General features: G+C 39.4%; 1 protein-coding gene across 4 annotated transcripts in view; it reads left to right on the top strand.

Moving 5' to 3' along the window:
- tafa1b (TAFA chemokine like family member 1b) overlaps positions 1-27,367 on the top strand; it is a 175,970-nt gene that overhangs the window by 742 nt on the left and 147,861 nt on the right. The window contains exons 1-3 of one of the 4 annotated variants that reach the window (XM_032548815.1): positions 14,176-14,518; positions 14,673-14,760; positions 17,096-17,232. In XM_032548815.1, the coding sequence (XP_032404706.1) occupies positions 17,109-17,232 (124 nt within the window). In that variant the 5' untranslated portion in view covers positions 14,176-14,518; positions 14,673-14,760; positions 17,096-17,108. Of the gene's footprint in view, positions 1-3,531; positions 3,607-14,174; positions 14,761-17,095; positions 17,233-27,367 lie in introns of those variants that run through there. The other 3 variants (XM_032548816.1, XM_032548817.1, XM_032548814.1) reach the window with 3 other exon arrangements.

The following is a 27,367-nucleotide window of genomic DNA, read 5'->3' as shown; positions in this document are numbered from 1 at the left end:
TAAAGCCAGATGATTACTTGTCCCCAACATGGCAAACTGTAAATAGGACTTAGATATTTTCTTCAACATGGGACATCGTCTTTTCACTACTCTGCAAAGGCCAGACTTGTGGCATGCACAGCTAATAGTTTTTCCAAGAACAGATTCTCCCACCTGAACTTTGGATCTCTGCAGCTCCTCCAGAGTTTCCATGGCCTTTTTAGCTGCTTGTGTGACTTTTGCTATTCTTGACTGCAGTTTAGCTGGACAGTTTAGGCATGTCTCAGTAGGTCACCGCACACTCTTTCCATCTTCAACTGATAGCTTAAACAGTGATAGGTCTTACAATAGCACGACCTCCATCTTCTTCACTTTGTGTATTCCTGGCGTGATCCTTGGTCTGAATGGTGCCATCAGTTCCTCAGGATTTTCTAACAAATCTTTGAGACCTTGTCAGAACATTTGTATTCACAGTGAGATTAAGATAAACCCAAGTGAACTCTATTTACTAACTGGGTGACATTTGAAGGGAATTTATTGCACTGGAATTTAATTAGAATAGAGGTGGCTGGATATATATACATTGCCAAATTATCGTCTTTTTTTACAATATTTTCCCTACCAGTTAATATGTGCAGACTATCTTGTGTTTGTCTTTTACTTAAGATAAATAGTTTAAATAGTAATGAAATAACACTGAGGCTCTGTAGACGTTTTGTAGCCTAACATGATGGATTTCATCGGTATGTTTTCCTCAGATTCAGGGGAGAGTCTTGTGTTTCACTGACCTTTCTGTGTATTTAATATGAGTTCTGCGATTACATTTTTTGTGATTTAGTGCCGTTTAAATTAAACCTGAATATAGATGTATTGAATGAAGGGACGTTAAAAGAGAATTATGTTTGCTGCACTCTCCTTGCAGCCGTACTTACTTGCGATATTAAATTGCAGTTGTGATTCTCTGGATTCAGTGAGTCATCTAACAGATGTGCTCTCCGTAATGATGCTCTCGGATATGACTCTGCCATCCCTTGTCCCTTTCAATAAAGACCTGGAAGGTCCTTTTCATCTAATTTTCAGCTCCAAATATAGTCTTTTGTGGGTGGAACGCTGGGTATTTGGCATTCGCTGACTTTTCATGGGGCTTCACTGCCACTTTTGGCAGATTATAATTGTCAGCAGAGAAAATGTTGAACACCTGTGCCTTGTGGTTGAGAAACAAGGTCATTTCAGTCCCTTTCATATTACTCCGATCTACTGAGTCACCAGCACACATGGTAGCAGCTGCAGTTTCTGACAGCTGTGTTGTCAATCTTTCTTTTCCTCCCCATCTCACCACAGTCGGCTTAATATCCTACCACAGGTGGAAACCACCTCCTTTCTTATCCCCCCCTCTGCAACTCGTTCAGCTCCTCTGTAAGTGATGGACAGCCTACTGAAGCTGCTGCAGGTCAAAGGTGACTGAGTGGAATAATCCATTTATGAAACACTCCTCTCCTGCTGAAGTAAAGCTGGTGTAAGGAAGGTCAGCAGGTAGACTCTGTCCCTCCTCAGCGTCAGCCAAAGCTTGTACTTCTCTATTCACTCCCTTACCTTGAGAGGCACACGGCTGGCTTAACGCCCAAGAACTAGCGCTAAGGCACAAACTCAACAGAGGAGAGTAGCTGGATGAATGTTTAAATGCGGTTTGAGAGGTATTGCCTTGGATTTTTTCGCTTCATATCTGCCTCGGGTGTCTCTCGGTCCTCTCTCTCTCTTTTTTCTTCTATATCTCTATTACTTTTGTCGTATGGTTTTCCTCCTAGCAACTTCATAAGTTAAACATCACCCAGCTCTCGGTGACGCGTGGGCAAGGTCAGCACTGGATCAGAACTGTTTTTACTCAACTAATTTGTCCAATAAAAATGGATGCAATAAAAGTAAATATAATGTTTTCACAAGCTGGAACATTCAGGAAGTAATATGATCATAGCTAAAAATGTGTCAAAAATGCTAACTTTGCTAACAGCTAAAGCTCACATTTGTTTTGCAGCTTCCTGTTGGCAGTATTTCCCAGTTTTTAACAAATGTGAACGGTACTTTTGTACATCTGCTTAGATATCAAAATCTGAAACTGATAAGTCTACACTGAATGGGAAGTTTTATAAACATTCTTTGAGATTTTTGAAGTAGAGCTCAAGACTGTTTTTTTTTTTCAATCTAGCTCCCACCCGCTAGATTTCTGAAAACAATCTCCTCTTTCTGCTTTTTGTTTTTGTCACTCCCACAATATTTGGAAGCAATCCCACGCACACCCACCGCTTTATTGATGCACAGTGTGATTCAGTGAATGTTTATTCAGAGTGTTTTAATGCAGTTGGACAAGAGAAGAAAAACTGAAAGCTGAGGTCAAACCACATATCTTAGGAGTAAAAATAAATAAATCTATTAAGACATAAAATACAACAAAACAGACGAAAGACTCAAGAAACCTTTGAGAAAACAGGCTAAAATTATAGTTGCAAAATATTCATACAAAGCAATGGCTCATGCATACATACAAATAAAAAAAAAGTTTAAAGAAACCAAGACATTTGTCTGTTGATTTTTTTAGTGCAGAAAGAGTATTTTCCTGCACTATCCAGGTCCTCTAGCTTTCGTTTTTTAAAAGACACACACAGACATTGAATGTTCTCTCTGATGGCGAATTGGACTCGCACTCAAAAGGGACCTTGTGAGTGTTGACAGACAGGAAAGCTTTTTGTCAATTTTTCTCACATGGCTGTGGGAATGGATTGTCCAACACTAAAGCATTCTGTTACCTATTCATCAAAGGAACGTTGGGCCTGATGTGAAGCAAGAATCTTCTTCCCACCTTGCAAAATTGGTTGTTTTTTGAGAGCATTTTGGCAGGTGGTACATCCACGTCACATTGCACATCGCATGTATGATATATAAAGCATTCTTATAAAAAAACGAAGATAACACAATTACTTGATTGGCTATAAAATGTCACTATGCTCTTGGAAAATCCATCATACCCCCCTTTAAGCACTAAAGCTGTGAAGTTGGTTAAGCTTGTGAGGATTTAGTGATTAGTCACCTTATGAGACAGCTGGATTTGTGAGATCATACTATGGAATGAAATACACAGTTGAAACCAGAACATTTTATTGACCAAATTAATACACACATGCACATTTTTTTCTCAGTCAGAGTCTGAAGTTAAATCAAACCAAACATTTTTTGCTTTAGGTCAGGTAGAATTATCAAACTTATGTCTATTTGCTAAATGACACAATAATGGGAGAAATAATCAGTCATCTCCATTTCATTTCTGTAGACGTAGGCTCTGGTTGAATGAAACTAAAGTGGACTTGTCATAATCACAATCATTAGATTTAGAGGAATAAGCGGTGTGTTTTTAAATCTGGCAACATCATCCCAGCTTTAAGTATTGATGCGGCAGCATCATGCCGTGAGGCTGTTTTGCTGCCGGAGGAACAAATGGCATCACGAGGAAAGAACATTGTGTGGAAATATTAAACGCTAACCCTGGTATCAATCCTATAGAGAACTGTGGACCAATCTGAAGAGGCGCCTGGGAGCGAAGTGGCCGACTCAGTTGCACCAGGTCTGTCAGGAAGAGTAAGTAAGAATTTTTCTAAAAATTGTGTATCGTGAGAAACTTGTGGAAGGACCTCAAACAAGAACAGTTTTGTCCGATTAACTTCATACAGTGAGAAAAAGGGTGGATGTGTCTTTTTATTCAGTGTAAGTAAACTTCTGGTTTCAACTGTGCATCCAGTACATCAAAGTACAAGTTAAAAAAATTCTGCTTCACTACAATACTCACAATTTTTCTGTTTGTGTGAAGTGTTTTGATGCCTTCTCAAGATTCTTTGCGTAATATTTTTACCTTTCTACCTTGTTTTGGGATTTTATGCTTTTTTTAAGATTACCAATGCAAATCCATCTCTTGTAGTCCTCTGACAGAACGGTGAGGCTGCTTTTGCAGTTTTAACAACAGCCAGCTTTTAGTTTTATGAGAACACTTTTGTTCACACCCACTTCCAGTCGCTGCTTTCAGCCTTCCGTTCTCTTCCCTGAACTGACACCTTACAACCTGCCTAGAACAAAACATCAGAGAAACAGAGTTAGCTACAAGACAGAGAACACAGTGGAGCACTTAGCTGCCAAAAACTCTAAAAATAACCAGTGTTATAGCATATATCTTTCTGTTGTTCTATGTTGGCTCAGTGTGGTGTGACACCTGATTACTAACTTTTTTAGCTGTTGGTATGGTTTAATCAAAGCTAACATAATTGGCTATAAGTAAGAATTTATTTGTAAAATGATGCTAGTGGTTCAGCATAAAAGTATAGCTAATTGTAGATAGTTAACACAAACAATTTGCAGAATTATTGTATAATTTGAAATATGAAACCGAATTCATGCATTCATGTCAGCTGCAAGACCCATAGAGTAATGCAAGCGTTTGATGACTGAATTTGCAGTATAGCCTTGGTGGTTTAATATTCATGTAATCTAGCTAAAACGTGCTAAGTTTGGCTAAAACGATTCCTCAGATGACTTTATTACAATTCCCTTAGGCAAAATCTCCTGACTACAGTTAGTCTTTTTTATCCAGTCTTATGGGACAGCTGGTGCAGATACATTTTCTTTTTCACCTAAAATGTGATGAAGAAAGACATGAAGACCCATAACGACAGGAAAAATGGGGGAAAAGATGTGAAATGACATCGGCTGGGCCTCTAGCAGACAGAAGAGGAGGAAACACCTGAAAATATTGTGAAAGAATCAGTGGGAAACATGGGGGTCCCTAAAGACGACTATTATGGACTGTGAATGTCACAACTAACAACTGCACAGACTGAACACACTGTGTACTTTATTAATATTTAAAAAGTTATTTAAATTATTTTAAGCCTACATTTTTTTTTTTTGCTTTGCTGTGTTGACAACTATTGATTGTGCTGTTTTATACATACCATGCTAATAAATCTATCTAATCTAATTTAATCTGATCAAAGCGTATTCTACAGTAAGACAAATTGCTGATTCTTACAACTGGATTACCTGTTAAGACAGTCTATCATTACAGTTAGTGCATCTAGTAGATGCAGCATCATGAATCATTTTGAATAGAGTTTTACCAAAAAGTACAGTTTTCACATTTCAAGCAAATGCAATAAAGATCGCCTACCAAGTTCTGTTGTTGGTCCCACTGGGCAACCAATCACCATGTTCCACATAGTGATCCATTAGTGCTTTAACAAAACTACAATCATGTTTTCAAGAAAGTCTTTCTAACTTAAATCTGAAGTGCTAAATTGGTGATAAATGCAAATAAACAGGAAATGCATTAAGCTACAAAAATTTTTTGTTGTCAAAGTTACATGATTGTTGAAACGGTGGAATAATTAAACTATAAACACAAGGAAGGTGTGAAAACTGGTTGTCTCCACTGAAATATTCTACACACATTATTTAATTAAAGGAGAATAATAAATTCCATGATTTTTATATTAATTTATTAATAGAACTACCCACTTATGTAATATTGCCATCTAGTTTCTTCTTACTATTTGAAAAGGCAATTTTCCAGTTTTATTATTGAAAAAACAAACAAAAAAACAATTATGTTCCAAAGTTAGGAAGCCCCTTCTGTTTCAATGAAAAACTGTCAAAGAATAAAAGTATAAATCAAAACTAACATTTATATATTAGTTATTTAAGTGGAAATAACTAATATAATTGTTATATTATTTATATGCGTAGCATGTTTCATCTGTTTATTCCACCACATACTCACTGATTAACAAGCTTCTCCCTGAATCACCGTTTCCTATTCACTCTTTTCCAGTTTATTTATTCAGTTCCTGCATTTGAGAGAAGCCTTGACAGAATGTTCCACGTAGCTTTTTTATGCTTTGTCCTCCACAGCACCTAGAACAGAAACAGGAAAACAGAAAAAGAAATTTCAAAAATGATTACTGTGCTCACAGAAGTGGCAAAAAAAGAGACCAAACCATCAAATGGCAGGGATACAAGCTCCTTTTTAAGCCAATTTTGCTACAATTAACTTAAAAAGGAAACAAAGCTGCAGCTCATATTAAATACCATACCGTGTTTTGTTTAGCATGAGAGCTACAGTATGCATGTTTTACAACCAGTTCTCATCCGTGTCATTTCTGTCACAGAGGATTTGAGCCACAGGCATTTTGTCCCTGGTCATGCCACAAACTTATTAGCAGCAACAGTAAACTGTATTCGCTGTTTCTTCCGAATGTGTAGCTCAACAGCTACAAAGAGAGTTGAGAAATCATTCTACTAAAATTCCTGCTGAAACCATTCCATGTTAGCTGACTGTAACATCTGGTTGATTAGTTTATTATTGTTGTCTTTAGAGAGTTTTGACGTCATACAACAGGGTGTGACCTTATTGGGAGTATAGATTCGGACCTGCATGGTTTCAGGAGAAGGGTCAGAATAACAGCTGTGCTTTTTAGCATGAAATATGAATGAAAAAAATGGTAGAAAAACACCTGGAATAACAGAAACTGCCTCGATTGAACAAAGGAGAAGCAAATGCATGGTACAGTAGTTCGCTTATATCAAAACCACAATGTCAAGAAGAACTGTGAAGAATAATTATTGAAATAATTAATCATGCGGACATGATTGATCTTTTTTTAATTGGTGCAACAAGAGGATGCAGCATCCTGAATCATCATGACCAACATACGTGAATATAGTTACCACATTTCAAGCCAAACTACTAAAAAAGCCTGCCAGGGTTTGACCTGTTGTGGCTTGTATTGGTCTCATGCGTCAAAAAAAGGAAGAATGGGCGTGCCGTGGTGGCGTAGGGCGTAGCGCGACCCGTATTTGGAGGCCTTGAGTCCTCGACGCGGCCGTCGCGGGTTCGACTCCCGGACCCCTACGACATTTGCCGCATGTCTTCCCCCCTCTCCTTCCCTGTTTCCTGTCAGCCTACTATCATATAAGGGACACTAGAGCCCACAAAAGACCCCCTGGAGGGGTAAAAAAAAAAAAAAAAGGAAGAATTTTATGTCACACTTAACTTTTGAAATTGTAGTTTGCAAACAAGAAAACAGACAAAAACCATCTGTAGATGATGTGGTCAGATGGTCAACACATGGCATTGTGGTGTTTATTTCAATAAATTAATGACAGATTTTAAGTTGTTTAACATTTTTACGTAATAATCTTTTTTTTTTTAGCAGATAAAAATTCATAGTGGGAATTTGTCTATTCATGTCTTTTTGGTACGAACATCATGTGATGCACTAGGAAAAACCGCAAATCTGCATATGCTGTAATTTTCTTCTCATTAGATTGTAGGTAACACTGGCTTGTCTATTAAAAATCCTCTGTTATTTTTCTGAATGCACTCTGACCTTTGTGAGCAGTAGACACACAGTCAGTTTCTGGAAGAGTTCTGTGATTACATGTTGCTACCTTTCCAGTCTGGCAACAGTTTTTTTTTTTTCCCAGGCTTTTCTTCTCATCAGCATTACTCTTGTTCTTTTGAGACATGTCTTTCTTCCACTGAGTCCCATGTCTCATCAGTCTAATAGGAGTGTATTGAACAAAGCATTTCTAAAGGTGGTCTCCTCAGGCTACAGACCAACCCCCACTGTCCCCGGTCCAATTACAGCAAGAAGTAGAGGACATTTTTATTGGTCTGTGCGGGAACATTTTCATGGCTACCATCGTCTCCAGCAGTCGAGCCATCTATTGCTCAATTACTCCTCCATCTCGAACTCACCCGAGACACAAAATGTCACCTGCTGAGACCCGTCAGGTCCCAGTGCATCACCGGCACCGAATTTCTGACCCACTCCAAACACTAAAATCTTGTAACTTATTTCCTTTGCTGTCCAGAGTTCATGACTGAATATGGGGCTGTTAACACTCCCAGGACATTTGGACGAAGAGGACTACGATAGAGTTCAATACCACATTTCTCTATATATATGATCAAAACAGAATTGACCAGTTGTAAAAATATATATCAAATAATATGAAAAGTATATCAGGTTAAAAGGTAATACTGCATCTATAACTTTTAAAGAATTTTAGAAACAAAGTATATTTAAGTGAAGAAACAAACAGAATTGGTGCAACAGTCTTTGGAATGGGAAGTAATACAAAACACTCAAGATTTACCTTTGATTTTAAAAAATACAAATAGTTTAGATTTTCTTTAAGTATTTCATTCATTAATGTTTTTTTTTGGTTTGTTCTCGGTCTTCTAAACTCTTTATAAAGAAGAAGTTACCAAAGAAAAGCTCTAGTAAGGGGGACACCAACAACAAAACTGAAACAAGGTAAAGGTTAGAGTATGTTCACTCAAAGGATCTCAGAGAATCAGAAATTATCTGATTAAAAGGTGTGTTTTTGCTATTATTCTGATTAAATAATGGAGGCAATGGCAGATCATATTAGTTGACATGAAAAGTCTCAGTACCTTTTTGTAAGAGTTTAAATGCATGTACTCAGTGACAGCGAACAACATCTAATTGTGCAAACTGGACCGGAACAAAGCACAAACACAGCTAAGACACATTGGGTTGCTTAGGTGACTTACATTTTAGCTGGATAAGTAGGCTTGAAAAGTTCAGAGTTTAGGACTTATGGGGATGATATGTTAGGGACTCAAACGCCCAGGATGCAGACAAGCAGGAAGCAAGAGGAATGTGCTTAATAAATAAAACAGAACTTAAACCAAATATCTGAAGCAAAATAAAGTTCAAACAAGGGTAGCACAGGAACAGGAAAACAGGCAAGCATAACAACGCTGGAAGAATCAATAGGAAGCAAAGCAAGGCACGTAACTGGATGAGCATCTGTCTGATTTAAAAATATATACGGTATATCTCTATCCCGGAGAACAGGTGAGGGATTACTGAGGACAACAATAACAGAAAAACTAGGGCCAAAATGACTGAATGCTTAGATATTAGAAAAAGAACACAGAGGTCATAGGAAAAAATCTGAACAACCACTTTAGTGTCAAATGCCTGAAGAAAAGTCATTGGTCCAACTTTTGATGATACAGATTTAGCGCAACAAAGTTGTGGGAATAAAACATTTACACACTTCTGATGGTTTGTGTCTCATAGATATGACACAGTACTGAACCACACCTGTCTGAACATTTTCCTTTACTGTTGAATCTGCAGAATATAAAGAAATATGTAGTTTTTAGTTTGTAATAATAATAGTAGTTACCATCACAACAAGGACTAAATTCCTCTGATTCTATGACTTGCAACTGAGCTGCACTCAAATAGGACATCATTCCCAGATGTAAATTCTAATTTCTAAAACAAACCAAATTCAGCAGAAATTTTAATATAACTTCAAATAACTTGACTTTCTGCGAAAGCTGAACACTTTTTAAGGACTATTTCGAGTCAGAGCCTGTCCCTGCAGCCAACGGGAAAGAGGCCTGGCACACTCCGGACAGATCGCCCAATCAATCACTTGGCCAGCACATAGACACCAAGGAAAAAAGATCCAACACTGTTCTTGGATCTGTTTTGAATGAACTCAGAAATCGAAAGTATGGCAATCCCCACGATATAACATTAAATCATGTGTATGTCAGTTGGGAATAGCAAAAACATGTCTAATAAATGGCAGAATATTGAAAAGGTGGATGTTTGCAAATTGCTTTTCTTCAAAGTTAGACGTTTGAATAAAATTGTTGTGGCTTCGTAAACTAATTCACAACTTTCAGTTCAGTAAATGAACAGGTATAGATGTATTTAAGGGCAACAACTCTTAACACAATTTCTGTCTGAAGTTGCCACATTCATCAGTTCAAACAAATATTCTTAAGTCCTAATACTTAATATGGCTGAAAAGCCATTCAGAGAGGAAGTATCCAATGTTCCACAATCAACATAAAAAAAGCTAAATTACAGTTTGCAAATGCAATTGGTGACAAAGACCTTTTTTATCCAATGAAACTAAAATGTAGGTATGTAGTCACAAAGAACCCTTGATACATTTGGAGAAAAATGGAGGAATCTGCAAACATCTCAAGACATTAACCAAAAAGTTTAAGCTTGGGAAAAACATTAAATGGAGAATGATTGAGCATCAAGTCAAATTATTTACAGAGAAGGTTGAAGACAACAGTCAGTGCTTTGCAGTGGTCATCAGCTCAGCTCACCATGGAAAAACGAACCTGGTTATCCAATTGTTAAAAAAAGCTCAGTGTGATTTAATGTCAGAAAGTGAGGGGGAAAAAACGTTTTTTTTGGCTTGTTAAATAAACTGCAGCTACTTTGGTTCAATGGTATTTGTGGGTTCTAAGAGGGGATATCCATCCATTCATCCATCCATCCATCCATCCATCTTCTGTACACCATTGTCCCTAGCGAGGTTGGGAGGTGCTAGTGCCTATCACAAATTGTCTTCATCGGGTATAGTGATGTACCTTTCTTTGCTGCAGAGCATAAACAGAACATGGCTGAACAAACAGTTGGTTCATTGCAAGTATAAATGGTTTCAGTGACAATCTCCCTTCAGTAACCATCCCAATGAAAGCAACACAGCAACTTCTACTCCTCTGTTTCTCATTTTTATTCGTCATTTCAGAGTTTTTAGAAGTGTTTCTTAAGATATTCACTTGTAACCTTTTGACTCAATCATTAAGGGGTTAGTGAATGGCATGAGCTGAAGACGACAAGCTGAAAAGTTCAACAAATGTTGATCACATCTCAAATTATTTCATTTAGTTAAAAGGCTTAATGTATTCACCATCCACCGGTGAGCAAGATCCTTGCTACCTACTTCATCCAAATGACTCCTCTCTGCTCACCCATCCTCCTCTCCTTTTCTTTTTTGCCTTTTCCTCTTGTTCTGCATCTGTGCTACATTTCAGAATAACTCTGGAGAATAGGCTTTGTCAAATGAAGAAACCCTTTGTTTGTTCTAGTTAAAAATGTTAAGTAAAGCCGACAAGCCCAGGGGGTGAGGAGGGGAGGAGGATTAAGTTGGTATTTTGGGACACAGTTGGGACAGGCTGCACTGGAAGGGAGAATTTTATTAGCCAGCAGGAAAAATAGATGACAAAAATACCCCCCCCTGCCAAAAAAAAAAAAGACAGAATGAGACAAAAAAAGATGGGAAGAGAAAAAGCAGCACTGGCAAACAGTGCTGTTTAACAGGGCTGCTCAGATCCAAACAGAGAACTGGCCGGTGATTGGTCGGCTGTAGTTAGGTCTTGGCACGGGCCGCGGCGACAGCTGCTTGGAAATGATGAAAACCCCTGAGAAGGGAGAGCGCGACAACAATCCAGAATTACTGTGAAATTCTGTTGTCCCTGTCCATTTTCCCAACGCAGCGTAGAATAATGCAAAATGAAAATCAGGAGACTGGAACGAATCGCCAGCAGGAAGATGAAATGGCTTTAAACGTCTAAATGATCGCGGCGCAACACAAACGTAATAATCTGGCGCCTGCGATTCTAAGTTTGCCCCTGGGGCTTGTTTTGGGGCTTGTTTCATTTCACGCTTTCATCTTATTCCAGTGGGACACATCACAAAGACATGCAAAATGAAGCGTTCAGGTTATTAATGCCTCCAATTAACAAAAGAAAAAAAAAAACAATTTGGAAAAAATTTTAATGATCGTATTTATTGGTAATCAGCTCCTGCTGCGCAAGTCGGTCTTGACAGTGTGGAAACACCAATCAGAGTGATAATTATCCTGCAGTTTGTGCTTAACATAAATCTCTTTCTTAACATGCTGAGCTTTATACCCAATGGGGATCCAGATGGCGGTTTTACTATTCATTCAATTCACTTTGCCACTAGATTACTACAAATCTATGTAAATACAAGAAGCATGGTCCAAAACCAAAACAAACAAACAAAAAAAAAAGACATCACTTACCACAAAATACACCAGCAAACAAACACAACGCAATCTTTTCCCCCTCCAAGATTTCTAATGATAAGGAGTCTGCAACAGTATTCATGTTCCCTGTTTTTTGCATAAAAAACATTTGAGTTATTAGAGTCGTTACGTGAGACCAACACAAAAGAGTGCATAACTGGGGGTGTGGAAAGAAAATCCATGAAGGGTTTTAAACATTTCTTGTGAGTAAAGATCTGAGATGTATGGCATGTACCTATCAAGTTAAAACCTAAGCACTTTGAAATGCTTTTGCTGAAACTGTGCAATTTAAATAAAATGGCCTTACCCTAACCTTACCTAAAACAATGTGTGTTCTACAGCAATCAGATCTGCAGGTTTTTGGCGAAATGTTTTCACAAGCTTTGTGCATCGAGCTGAAAACGTTCCCCTCTCTTTTTTGCAAAGTGTCTTCAGCACAGTCAGACTGGTTAAAGAAGGTCGGTAGGAAGACATTTTCCAATGTGTTGCCATTTTTCTGTTTTGATTAGGTCTGAATTTGGAGTACAGCAAATGATTATGATTTGATTTTAGTCATTCGGTTGTTTTTTTCTGACTGTATGTGTAGCATTGAACCTCTGTCTTGGTCCCAAGTCTCTTGCAATCATGCCCTGCACTAAGCTACATCCATCTTCCTAGGAGCTTCTGTATCCCCACACTATGATGCTGCCTCCACTTTGCTTAGATTTGACGAGAGTCATGACATGTATGACTATTAAATGACAGAATCAACAGATTTTCCAACCTGAGCTGTGAATATCTGCAGCTCCCCCAGAGTTACAGTGAACTTCTTGGCTTCCTCTCTGATTGATGCTCTCTAGAGCTGCATGATATGAATCGCAGTCCTCGTCGTAATGTCAGTGTGTACGATATCGACAAATGATTCAGAGGCAATATTGGGAAGGACACTATATTTTAGGTATCATGCATTCATGTTTGTACATTCTATATTAACAAGCTGTTAATCTTTATGCTGTCACACCACTTTTTTACATTCTTGTATTTGCAAAAAAATGTTAAAAAATTCTAGTATCATTTTAGTCACTGTTATTTGGCAGAAGGTCCTGGGTTCAAATCCTGGTTTGAACTCCGTTCTTTCTTGTTTGAAGTTTGCGTGTTCTCCCTGTACACGCGTGGGTTCTCACCGAGTCCTCTGGCTTCCTCCCACAGTCCAAAATCTTAACTGTTAGGTTTCTTTTTTTTTTCTACACTTTCTCTTCTTGTCCGCCCTGCACGCTGGAACTCGTGCAGGGATGTGTGCATCTGGCTGTCAAATTACTCAGTGGTGAGTGAAGAACAAGCCTAAGAAACGGCAGCAGCAACAGAGATGGCCCAGGATGCCTTATGTTATGGCACAGTGACCAACAGATGAAGGGCTTGTTAACCATGTCACAACTGCCTCCTAGTAGATAACTGGAGGAAGACAACCAATGGGGAGAGGCTGGCAGTTTTATAGCACAGCTCTCACATGATGCTGTGTGCAATACCTCATCGAATCAGCTCTGCGATCAGATCTCGTTATGGAGTTGAACTCCATCCCGAACGTCTGCGGGTTTTACCTCATCTCTTGTTTCTGTGACACTTTAAGTGGCATATGGCTCATTTTATCCTAAATGTCAGACTGTGATTGAGTCCAAGTATGGCAGATGTTTGAGATTGATATGGCTAGAGTAAGTACCATTACACAGAAGGTGATGCTTTAGGAGAAAAAACAAGGGAGAAGCCTGGTTTACTCGTCCTGCTTGTGCCAACGCAAACTCACCCACACGCCACCAGAAGAAGTCTTGCCCTTCGTGCTTTGAGCCAGCAGATTGGGTGACACGAGAGTTCTTGGAAGCTCTTTAGGGGCTTTGTTGTGTGAGGTTGTCCTGAGGGTGAAAAAAGCAACAAAAAACATCATCTCGGGCTGGGTGGCAACAAAGAGGCAAAGAAAAACACATGCTCATGAGACTGCTCAAGCTTGTGAGGTGAAACTGAAAGACAGGCATCTCCATCCTCTACATACACAACTGCATTGGACAGCTTGAAGCATTTCTCGCTTTAGATGTTATGGTTGACAGGTTGACATGTAAAGAGGCTTCAGTTAATAAAACATGCTTCATTTGCTGATGGAGTATGATGCGGGAGCGGGTAGTCTTGCTTTAAGACGTGTGATCCGACTCCCCCTTTCTCTCTCTCTCTCTCTCTCTCTCTCTCTTTCTCTCTTTCCAGCTGGGCTACAGTGTAACACACACGCATGCACGCTCACTCACACTCGCCCTGCTCTGCCTGCCCACCCGACACAGACGCTCTACTTACAGCGTCGGAGGCAGGACTGAGGCTCACACTATCAGCTCAGCTTCTCAATGGGGGGACGTGGCCAAAAGCAGACAGAGCGGTCATTCCACCGGAGCCTTCCGCCGAGTTCGTGAGAGAGAGAGAAAGAAAGACAGAGGAGGGGCAATGACAAGCGAGGGCAGGCGGCGGATGGGGGCAAATTAGGACCCCCTTTCATCTCAGCAGAGGAGTTTTGAAAGACTCTGAAAGAGAGAAGAGCAGCATCTTTGTGGCCGATAGAGCCGTGACTCTTTCACACACCTTGGTCAGTTTGTGACACCTATTGTCCTCCCACCTGGGTGGCGTTTTTGAGGGACTCATGTTGCTTTTTTGTTTTTGTTTTTTTTAAAGAAAAATCACAGCAGCAGAAGTCCAGGGTGATTTTTTTTTTTGTTTCTTTTTTTGGGGCTTACCTGCAGGTGGAATTCATGAAGAGACGATGGAATTAAGACGGACGGGCTGTGATTCTGACTAAGCTCCTTTTCTCTATCTGAACGCACTGCTCAGGTAAGGAAGGGCGTGGGACATTCCTCTGGTGTCAGAGGACGGGAGTTTGATGTAGAAGAATGTCTGATGGGGGCGAAAATAAAAACTATCTAGGTTGAATGAAGATATGAAATGGTTTTGCGATGTCTTCTGTATTCAGACACTTTCCGGTGGCAGACGATGCCTGCTGGATGAGAAGTACCATTGATTAGAAACCATCTACATTCTGACTGATTTTCTCTGGCTTGGAACAATCGGCGTTGGTTGATAGCTGAAGTTGTTTCTGCAGTCTGTTGGAGCTAGAACCTTTCCTATTTCTTTAGAGATGTCAGAGCAGGTGCATCAGTGCCTGCAGGTGTGCCTCATGTTTCCACCCTCACCCTCCGTCCGCTTTTACTTTCTCCTCCCCCCCCTACCCCTTCAGAGCTGGACTCCTGCATTTCTGAGTGTCTCATTTGAGGTTGCACCACAAAAGTGAGAGCGAGCTCCTTTTAGCGGTCTGCAGCTACAGAAAGCGTGGGCTGCGTGCTTCTGAAAACTGCCTCTTTTGTTTGCATCGAAAGACCTTGTAAATAATCCCCCGTTCTTTTTTGTGTGTTTGTTTTACTTTGACTGTGCTGCGCTTTCAGCTCAGGAGATAAGCTGCAGTCATCAACTACATGTTTTTCCCCCTCTCTTCTTACAAAAGCCTCCCCAGATTACTGTAGATCTGCGGCTCTACGTAATATGTAGCCGATACAATTAACTGTGCAAGCGCAGCGATTCTTTTTTTTTTTTTTTCAACAATACGTCTTGTAAACCTTTTGACTCAGTGAGAACAACATGTGTGGTTGGAGAAAAGTAAAAGAGGACTTATGCTCGTTCTAAAACCCCTCCTGCTGGTGGTTCATAATGATATTAAGGATTTATACGCTCATTTTTCTTTGTTTATTAAGCAGCCTTAATCTCACAAAGGGTAATTCTTGATTAGGCTAATGCATTTGACCTCAGCTGCATATCATAGCATGAAAAACACAAGATATCTATCTTTAAATAATGCATCGGATCAAATATCTGCTCTCATTTTACTTACTTTCAAAGTTAAATGGCTAATGGCTACATGCTTTATTTTAATGCACTTGCATTTAGTATTAATTATGAATTCGGAATCACACTAAAGTGCTTAGATCATAGAATCACTAACTTGTAGCAGGCTTGGTTAAAAGCTTTGGTGCGTCCCTATGAAACGAACATTATTTACACTTTTAAAATAATCACATGCTCCCTGATTAGTTGGGGAAAAAAAGCCTTTGCAGATTGGTGGAAAAATATTGCTTTACAGAAGGTGGAGTTATGGCAACAACAACTTCCTCACTTCATATTTCTGGATGGAAATGAGAGCTAACACCACCTGGAAAGGAGGGGAATCTGTTTATTCAGGCAGGAATAAGGCGTGTCTACATATGCCGCCCCTCAACAGCAGTAGATAAATCTCTTAATATGATCAAGAGTGCTGTCCGTGATTAGCAATGATTAATTTAAGCTTCAATTTATAAACACAGATGGCAGAACCATGACTAAGATTACATTTTATATAGTTTTATATGTATATATATATATGTATATAGATTTTTTTCTTTTTTTATTGAATGATCCTTTTTAAACTTTTTTTTTTTATAGAAGTGAATAAAATGATACAAATACACAATCGGTGTTGGTTGATAGCTGTAGTTGGGCCTGCTATTTTAAATCTATGTTCAGTACAGTCTAACAAAGTGTTTTATAGATATTATAATGGTCCCCAATTAGCCATTTTATATAGAGAAGCACTGATCCATCAGATCAGCCAGTTTCCCTTTGATTAATCAGTGATCGATAGATCAGATTTTTTTTCTTTTTATTAATTTTTTTCCTTTTGCGTTTAATACAAATCCAGTAAAGGTCAAGAACGTGGCTTGATCCATAACTTCTGTCTCAGTATTGCCTTGTTTATGTCGGATTCAACACGACTACCTCCATCAGAGAATATGGCAAAAATGCTTCCACTTTTATTGTTCTTATAAAAAAATAAAAAATCTGACCTGGTCAACATCATAATTGGTATCATAAACCTCAGAGAACATCAGAAATTGGCATTGGCCAGGAAAATCCTGATCCGTTCATGTTATAATATAATTTATGTATGCAAAATTATGTTTTTTGTTGTTCTTTACATATCATTGCACATATAATTGAGTAAATCACTTTCTTAAATATATGGGTATGTTTACATATGTTTCTCTCCTTTGTTTTTCCGTCCTGAGTAAAGATGATATCTGTAGTAAATATACAGACATGCTTGTCTAACAGAGCTCTGTTTCTTCATGCTGCTCTCCAGACTCGGCCTTACCATGTCCTGGTTGTTGGCCATGTGGATTAGCCTCGGCTTCCTGCTGCTGTGCCAGGCCACACTCTACCAGACCATCCAGCAGCACCATGTGGCCCGACCCGGTCGCACCGACATCCTCACTCTGGGTTCGTAAACGAGCTCTTATTTTTCCTTTTTCTTTGTCTGACTAACTTCACAGCCCGGCGTTAACAACATGCAAGATGGTGCCTTCGCTAGGTTAGCTCTTCTCAGCTCTGGCTGTTTGAAAGACGAGAACAAGGCCTGCCGCAGTGTGTCAGAGAGACTCGCCGTGTCAGCGCGACGAGATGATTCATGGCGCTTGAAGGTTTAGCGAATAAGCAGAGGTTGGGGACTGCTAATTGTGCCTTCGGTTCCAATGTGACGTGACTTTTGCAGTTGGGAGGAAACGGTTAACAAGATTGGGTTCGTTCGCAGAGCTGTCTGCCGCTGTTTGGATCTTAACATGCGAGTGCTGCTAGAACATCTTCTCAGATTGGGAATCGGGAGATGACTCACTTATGTGGCGAGGAATTCTCGACTAGTGCACCCTGAATCTCGCTGGCAAACTAATAGGAGCAGCTAAAGCTATGGGCAACAATCCATATTACTATGCTGGTAGCTGTGGGAGCTTTGATCACTATGGCTTAGACTGAAATGACAATTATGTTTTCCTCCTTTTGCACTGGAAATGCTCGGCAATTAAGCCTGATGCCTTCTGCACTGCGAGGGCTAAAGGGGAGGGTAGAATTGGAGGCGGATCTAATGCTCTGATTATGGAAAAGCTTACTAGAATTACATATGGTATATGTGGGAGTGCTACAAGGAAGGCGAAGGGTTTTCTGTTTTTTTTTTTTTTTTTTAGAGCAAAGCAAATGCTTTCCTTAAGCTCCTAACAATGAATGTTACTTCCACGCTTGAACCCTCATGCAGAGTGGGGCTTCCTTTCCATGCCAAGCTGCTGTTAAACATTGATGCCGTCTCCTGCTTAGTTCCCTCTTTCTGTGTCTTGCACTGCCAAGTAATTGAAGCAGAGCAATAGGAAGAAAAAAAAAAACGACACTGCTCTGAATTCTCTATGCTTGTGAACATTGGTGACTTTAAGCAGCCTGTCAGAGAATTGGCTTACTTTTGCTGTGGAACAGCTGACACATGAAAATCCTTGCTCTGATAGATAAAAAAAAAAAAGTTCTCAAAGTATTCCTGCCCCCATTAATTGAAGCAAAAAAAAAAAAAGAAGGAGGATAGGGATGAACAGCACGGAGTTTTGAATACATTTTTAAAGGGTGACTTCATTTTATTTCATTTTTTTTCTTCTTTTTTGTCCGGCTGGCAAGTCAAGCTTGGTGCCAAAGATGTACAAGGAAGTGCCAGGCTCAGTAAGTGTTGTTTTTGAATAATGCAGTTGACCCAAAGGGGAGGACAAGGAAAAAAAAAAGAAAAACATACTTGCTGCCCCCTCCATCTCGCTTCCACCTCTTGTGGTTATACGTCTAGAAAAGTCACGCAAGTAAAAGACAGCTGGGGCCAACAGTTCAGGAAGGTTTACTGTCAGACAGATCAACTCACACACTTGACGTCCATTACACTCCTGGGCAAAGACGTATACACGCTCGCACACTTACATGCTCTCTTCTCGCGGAGGCCATTACTGGGTGGCATTTTCACGGGTCCTCTGAGGATTCGCGAGCTGTTATTGATGACCTAATGGGTTCACGTGATGAGCTCTCCTTGTACGGTTGGGCATCAAGTAGAGATGCGCTGAGCAGAATTTTGGGGATGATTTCTATTTCAGATGAGAGGATGCAACAAGAACTTTCAGCAGTGACTTCCTGCTCTTCCTGCCATTAGCGGTCATTTAATATTTATATTATTATTTGACAAGGGGCCATCTGTCTTGTCATGTGCGTAAGAGACAAATCACTTACAAAATAAACACAGAGTTGGAATCAACTCTGTGTTTTGCATCTTGTACAGTCTTTTGCATCTTGTATTGCGATTAGCACGATTAGCGCAGGTAGCTGTTAGCATCAGTCTCTGTGTATCTCAACCTGGGAAGCCAGCACCCCCTACTGGGGCTCCTGGAAAGCTCAGGGGGGACCCCAGGCTTTATTACCAAAGTTACTGACTTCATGTTTCATATTTACATAAAACAATAACCCACTGAGATGATGAAAAGATAAAATGTCACTTTAACTGCGTCGTACTCTGCTTTCACACATACATCTTGCTGTTATGTGTCTAGGAAATGAGGATAGAATGGAAGCTAGGTGCATTGTGTAAACTGGTGGCCTGATTTTCTTTTTTCCATGTTAGACAGATTTTTTATTTTACATTATCTGCAGCCGCTCTTCACAATATGTTCAAAAGCTAGTTGCAGCATTTACTGTCAAGCATTGGGGACAGACTGGGGTAAAAACAAACCAAAAAAAAAACAAAAACATTTTTGTCTCTCACCACAGGTTATCAATGTGATTTGGGAAAAAAATAAATTGTTTTTTATGGCATGTCATGAATTTAACATCTTGTTCTCTAAAAGAACAGGGTGTTATATGAACAGCAAATAATGATCAGTGTTTCATTATTGCTGTTTGCACTTATGCACAAATATGAGAGCTCACATAAACATGTACTGTGGATGTCCATGCCGGTGTGTGTGTGTGTTCTTGATACCCTTTACAGTCTCTTGATGATTTTGGCCATCAGTGATTTAGAAATAGGATAGTTTTATGGTTCTTCTTGTTTTTTGTAATGTACAGTACAGACCAAAAGTTTGGACACACCTTCTAATTAAAATGGGTTTTCTTTATTTTCATGACTATTTATAAGGCAAGAAATCCCTCTTATTAACCTGACAGGACACACCTATGAAGTGAAAACCATTTCAGGTGACTACCTCTTGAAGCTCATCAAGAAAATGCAGAGTGTGTGCAAAGTAGTAATCACAGCAAAAGGTTGCTACTTTGAAGAAACTAGAATATAAGGGGTATTTTCAGTTGTTTTACACTTTGTTGTTTAGTGCATATTTCCACATGTGTTATTCATAGTTTTGATGCCTTCAGTGTGAAGCTACAATGTCAATAGTCATGAAAATAAAGGAAACTCATTGAATTAAAAGGTGTGTCCAAACTTTTGGTCTGTACTGTATATGTACAGAATTTCCACAATAGATTCATGAAAATGTCATAAGGAGTATTTTGTCATCCTGGTTAGTGCTGCCACTTTTGTGTTTCTTTTTCCCAAATATTGCAATTTTTTGTTAAGACTTCAATGTAACACTTTGGTAAAAGCTTTTTTAAAATCTAAAATAATCATAAAAAAGAAATAAAATAAACAGTTTTTATGAGCTTACTCCTCATGATACAAAAAATTAAGTTATTCAAAGAGTCATTTATGTCTTGCGGCTGTGGACAAATTTTTCTCAGTCCATGTGACGATACCAATGCCTCCTTGAATTGAAAGGGTTGCTGATTCCAGAATATCTAAATGTAGAATAACTCTTGAGATCTGTCCGAAAGGTATCAATGTTTCCAAATCCAATACAGGAAATTCAGTGTAAATTTGTTGAATTTGCCTTCAAGTCAACATGACTTAGCAAATTGGTAAAATGTTGCAATCCAGATACGAATCATTGTCCTGTGAAAGACAACTTCTGATTTTAGGCTCAAAACATTTCAACAAAAATACATACTGATTAGATAGCTGATCTTTTAAACTATCTTTAGCATCTTATGTTAGAGATTAGTGTGTGGCTAACCTTATAAAAACAGCTATCTGTGTTTATACCAGATGTAGATCCTTACATTCAATCTGAGATATCCAAAAAGCTGCCAGCAATTTGCTGTTTTTTGCTTTTTATTTTTTATTCGCTTGCTTTCAACTCTGTGTTTCTTCCGACGTAGGTTTTAGACACTGAAACCACTGAAACTGGATAAAGCTAGCTTTGACTCACCTTCACTCAATACTAACGTCTACACTGCAGAGTGTTGCAATCACTGTGAGATGGTAGAGCTTACACAAGCCATCTTCATTCATCAGATACTGATCAGAAGTGGATATTCCAATTAGCCAGTAAGTGGAGAAAGCAATATAATGAAAAATTATCAAGTTCCACTCAGTTCCTCCAAATATTTCTATAACCACAACCGTTGCTGATCAAGTCCTGTAAAAACATGAAGAACTGTTATTTTAATGGACATCTTATGGATATGCTACTAAACTTTGAATCCCATCAAAGCTGGAGACACTTAAACCACCATCGTTCTCCTCTGTGAACGGTTCAGTTTACTGACGTTTTTCCATGAGAGTGAAGCTGACATCAGTCCTGCTCAGTCCTAAAGTGCTGCTACCTGATCTAACCAGAACCTCTCTCTTCGAATTGAAATGCTATGATAAATATTTGAATTAGAATTGATTTTATAATTTGAGAAGCTCTCTGGTTTCACCGAGCCCAAAGAGCCAGGCTATAAATAGGGAGGAGTATATCGGACATAAAAAACGGGATGCCTTGAAAAATCCATCAACTCTCGAGCTTTTTTTGCTTTGAGTACGTTTCAATAATACTTCATAGCATAGTGTGCATTTTAAGTTTAATCATAGTTATACGCAGCATCCATTAGCTGATATCATACATTTATTGTCTTAAAAACTGATCGATGATGAAATATTAAATGAAGCCATGCCGTGCCTCTTCCTGTGCCACTGTGTTGGTTTCTCTTCAGTTATCTTGCTGTTGGGCAGACATTAAAGGTTTAGGCATCTTCCAGGAAATCATTATTTCTAAAACTCTAAATGTTCCTCAGCAGGCCGTTTGAAAGCTAAAGTTACACAAAGCAAACATCCAGTGGATATCGACTAACAGAAGCAGCTGTGACACTTTCAAAGTGGAGGTAGCATCGGTTGTTTTGTTGTTTCTGTTGGATCATCTAACAGCAGTTGAGAAATAAACCGATCTGCCTCCGGAAACTTTGGGACGCGAACGCTCGGAAAGAAGAAAAAACACGAGCTGCAAAGTTTCAACATGTCTTATGACAAATTCACACAGTTAAGTCAGGAGACTGAGTAACAAGCAGGATGTCTGCTTCGTCACCTGCTTAGGACGTGCCGCTGTTCTCTCTTGCCCATGAGCCTCTGCATCACAAAAAGCCTTCCTCCCGCCCCTCGTGTTCTGCTTGTGCGGCTGAAGATTGATGGCGTCCTGATTCCGGGCAGCCAATTCTGGTCTCTCAAGAAATAATCCACTACATTGACAGATGAGCTGAATGTGACATGACATAAACAAGCCAGGCACTGCACTCTCCCCACCTGCCAGCGCTGAGCTGGAGGGCTCACTACCAGCCCTGCTGATGCACAAAGACCCTTATTGACTGCTCATACTGCACTTTGTTAAAAGTCGGGGGCCAAGGGGAGTACGATTAATATATACAGTTTGTAGCGTGGTGGAAGAAATTAATGCAGTTTTGACATCTTCAACAGATGAAATTAAATCCCTCCCTAATGTGTTTTTATGAAGTTATACTTAATAACTTAGTAAGTAAGTACTATGTATACTAGGGATGCATCAATATGAAAGTTTGGGCTGATATCAATATTCTATGTTAATGTTGCTGTTCTGGTCGATAACCAATATTTACCAATATTGTATATTATATATTACTGACTTCAGCACTGCTTCTCTGCTTTGCTTAAACTCCCACAATCCTACGCTGCATCACCATCAGTCATGTGACCAAATACTGATATATTAATAAATGATTAATGTCGGTTGATACCAAGATGTTAGTGCCAATATATTGGCCATCCCTAACATATACAATTGAAACCAGAGGTTTGCATGCACCAAATAAACAGATAAATATCTTTGTTCTGTCTGAACAATGTTGTTTTTTTTTATATTTAATTCAGTATAAATGCACTTTTTCTCTTTTTAATCAGCTTTGGTATTTCTCTAATGTGTGAAATGCACTTCTTCACTGAGAACAGAAAGTTGAAAAATGTTGCGAGTGGTGGTAAATATAACAACATGTTTCTCGATATGTGCAGAGTTGGTAGATGGAAACAGCAGCCTTTTCATTCTAGTGTCGTTAAACTTCCAGCTGTGCAGCCTGACAACAACAACAACCAAAGACTAAGTTCAGATTTTGCAGTAAAATCTCAGCTGGTTTTGAATTTTAATATCCAATCACTTCCAGCGGCAGCGCCTCAGTGGCATTGACGATAACTCAGAGTTTCTCTTGAAACAAATTACACAGATCTGACTGAATGCCACTGAGGCTGAAATTTAATTAGTTTCATAAAATAAAAACAATGCATGAAAACAGCTGATCTTACATATTTATGTGCAGATGAGTCGCTTTTCTAGAAAAGGTGTGCTGTCCGCAATTCATATATTCTACGTTCAAACCCACCTAAAACATATTAATGGTTATTCTCCCTAAAAACATGTAAAGAAAAACTTTGACTTTTACATCAAACATATACAAATTTTAGCTTTGACCTCTTTGAAGCACTTAGACATTATTTAGATGTAATTTTACCGAAATGTTGCTGTTGAGGGAGCAACACACGACGTGGGTAGATGAGGAAGGAGAGTTTTTCAAGTTCCTCTCGAATTAATTGTCAGATGGTTGAAATTTCACTTTGAGTGTTGGAGCAGGGCAGCCATTCAAAACACAAATTAAAACCAGTTTTGAACGGATAAAGAAGGCCAACATGAAGCTTCTGATACGACCATGGTAAATGTTTGAACAATAGTTAAAAACCAATCATTAATTTTGAACCGTGCATATTCAAAAGAGATTTACGATTTCTAATAAGTAGAGCAATTAAATCTTTAAGCAGGATGATGTCAAATGGCTAGACAAATGTCAGGGGGGGATTTTAATGTGTAAGCTGGTATGTACAGTAATATTACAAATTTGTACACATAGTCCCTGCTTTTAAAAACCACTGAGAGATTGTTGTTTTTATTAAAGTGAAGTTGAAATCCATCATTAAGAGACCAAATATAGGTGGATCACCCTGGTTATGATGACTGTATGCAAACTTCTGACCCCAACAGTGTCGCTTGTGCATGAAGACAAAGTAGAGATGGGCTGAAAATGCGGTAAACCCCGCGTGTGTGCTGATCTAAAATGTCTTGTAAAATCTAATCCCAGATGATTGGAATGCATCTTAATGAGCTCATTGTTCAACGTGCCATAATGCTCCCCGAGTGTTAGAAAGCCTTGGAGGTGAAAAAACAAAACATGTAATTACTTTGATTAGCCAAGATTCATCATACGTTAAAATGCTGAGCAACAGTGTGATCACAAGCATGGATGCATCTGGTGAATTAAGACGTACTCTTGCTTTTTAAATATAAAAACACTGTCACGCTGATTCTAAGACCATCATCAATCTTTTACGGTCACAGAAAGAGCAAACAGAAGTTTCCTAGAGATGATAAATCCAAAGGAGATGAAGGGGGTTGTGCCTAAATTGCCAGCTTGATTAAGAAAAGATGTAATTCATGGTAAATTTGGATTGATATATATTTTTTTTCTACTGCCAAGCCAGATGGCTGGTTCAGAAAATGGACGATTTTCTGCCAGCAAAGCTAAGAAATTACCTTCAACCACTTAGAAACTAAACGCACCCACTCTCTTCTACTCATTTCCATAGTTGTCAAAACGACTGCAAGCACCAGAAACAAGGTGAGGAACATGCTTTTCTACTTTACAGCCAACATCAAAGAAATAATCCTTCCTCTTTGAGGTGAAGGATGTTTTTTTTTCTTTCTTTTTTTGCCTGTTTGTTTTTAGGGAGACATGAGCGACGCATCCCTCCGTCTCTGCCCACGTGAACGTCTTATCCACGCAGCCTCTCCCTTCTGTTTTTGTTTTGCAATTAAATCAGCTTTATTTGCGTTCTCATTAAACCGCGGCGACTAATTAGCGTGAGAATTGATGGTGAAAGAAAATTCAATTAAACAGCAGTTACTTGAATAAGTGACGCCTTCGTGGTGCTTTTGTCGAGTGGGTTGGAAGGGAAGCGTGGAACGCGGGCTCATGTGGAAATAGTTCTTTATCTACATGTGTACGAAAATTTACATTTATGCACAAGGAAATTGTTTCTGTCCAAGACTGGAATGACAGAAATCTCCCTTTTGTTGTCACAATATTTATTGAAAAAAATTCAGCTCTTAAAACCATTTATAGTGAATTGTGAGACGATGAATATCATAAAGAACGTATTCAGTTAGAAGCCTTCATTTGCTGTACGTGGAAATGAAGGCCAACAACTTCAAATCCAGCTGTTTGCCTACAAAGAAACTGAAGTTCTCTAATCTACCTCTGCATGGGATTATAATTGCCCCGAAAATTAGATGGACACCCTGTCAATGCTTGGTGACTTGACTTTACCACACAGCATGCCCTTTAGTGTAATGAGAGCAGCTCCTTTAAAGACTCGTCAATAACTACCTGGTGATTCAGGTGCTGAGCAGTACGCTCTCCGACCCAGACCTTCTTCCACCCAACTCTCTGGGCACTGGCACCAGGCGTTCCCTCCCCTCACCTCCTCGTCTCTGTCGGCCCCTCGGACGATTTGTCATGGATCAGATGAGACAATTTGTCTTGGATTAGTGCACTTAAATGTCTGTGTGATAGTGGAAGCAGTCACTGGAAAAGCTTTGGAATCCTATTACGCTGCCTTTTATGGCCGCCGAGACGACAGAAAGAAGTGGAGGTTGGATGGGTTTTCTCTGTGGCCTGTGTGGCGTTACCTCGTCTCCCGTAATCAGATGTTCACTTACTACTGAGCCCCACCGCTCCGTCTACAGTGAGACACGAGGCACCATTGATTTGTTCTTAATTTATACTGTCTGTGTGAGAGAGAGTGTGTGTTTTATAAAGTAATTACATCTATTTTTACCATACACGTCAATAAAGTGCAGGTAATTTGCACCAAGCAGGTTAAAGGTGGCTCCTCAGTTATTGTACAGGAATTGTTAGTGTTTCATACACGTTGATTTAGATGACCAGCAGTTCTATGGAAGTATTATTTTTTTATTAGATTTCCCAGACAGTTATGTTCAGAGCTTGTCTTCTCTTTATGCCTTTTCGGATAGAGAAAGATGACTCTTGGTCTTTTCTAGTGTTTGAGGTTTCCAAGAGAAGTCAGAAATTGAACAGATATTGTACTGCCAGAAGTACTGGGTCACCACCTTCCCAATCATAAAATGTCGGTGTTCCAGTCACTCCAACCATGGCAACAGGAAAATAACGTCCAGCACTTAAACACGCAAACTGTTGTGACAAACACTTTTGATTCCACCGGTGCAATAAGTCAATTTGTGTAATATCATCCCTACTAAATATTAAGCAGTATTCCATTATCCCTGACCTCTACCTGATAGAGAACCTTGGATTTACTCTGAAAATGTAAGAAACCCTACTCGTCCAACATCAGTTTCTGACCTTAACGCTGTACTTCTGGGATAGTGGTCAACGCACCACACTCATAAACCTTGTGGAAAGCCTTTGTAGAGGAGCTGAAGTTGTGATGGGGTCGGTATAATAAATTAAGAATTGGATGTAACTGAGCAACAGTTAAAGCATGACCCATTTTCAGGTTTCTGTTGAGGCCACCAGTTTTTCCTCCCAAGGTGTTTGGAGCAGAAGCAGGCCGACAGCATCACATCCTCCAACAACGGTACTCTTGCTTTTGGTTTTTTATTTTAAAGCCACTTGGGGTGTTTGTTGTGGAGAAGCTCAGTTTCGGTCTCACTTGATCAAAGTACAACATTGCACTTAAATTCCCAGCGGAGTTTAGCAAACTCTCTTTGCGTCTACATATGTGTTGGTTGGACATTAATAGCTTTTGACAACCGCAACAACTATGAAGCACATGTACATACCATCTAATGGTTATCTTGGAGTCTTGGTGACCCTGAGATGCCACTCTTTGCTGACGAGGAGCTTTGGATATTTTTTCTATCTCTGTTTCCTTTCTGCTCACTAAGACAACTATCGAGACATCCAGTGTCAAGGAGATGTAGCCCTCTGTTTTCTGCCATTTTCATACCAGGGAAACGGATCAACATGGTTTACTAATTACCGTTCCCTAGAAGCTATATTGAACTTAAAACAGTAAAGTATAAATCACCTGGAGAGAGTCTACTTATGTAAAGAGGAAAAAAAGACATGCTCCATGCAGAGCGGCCGCGCCCGGAAACAGTGCAAACAACTGCTCCACTGTGCAGCTCCAGCCACATGCAGCACA

Source organism: Xiphophorus hellerii, chromosome 20 (assembly GCF_003331165.1).
Source record: "Xiphophorus hellerii strain 12219 chromosome 20, Xiphophorus_hellerii-4.1, whole genome shotgun sequence".
NCBI lineage: Eukaryota > Metazoa > Chordata > Actinopteri > Cyprinodontiformes > Poeciliidae > Xiphophorus > Xiphophorus hellerii.
Note: the sequence above shows the minus strand (reverse complement) of the source record. Positions and strands in the feature narration are given on the sequence as shown.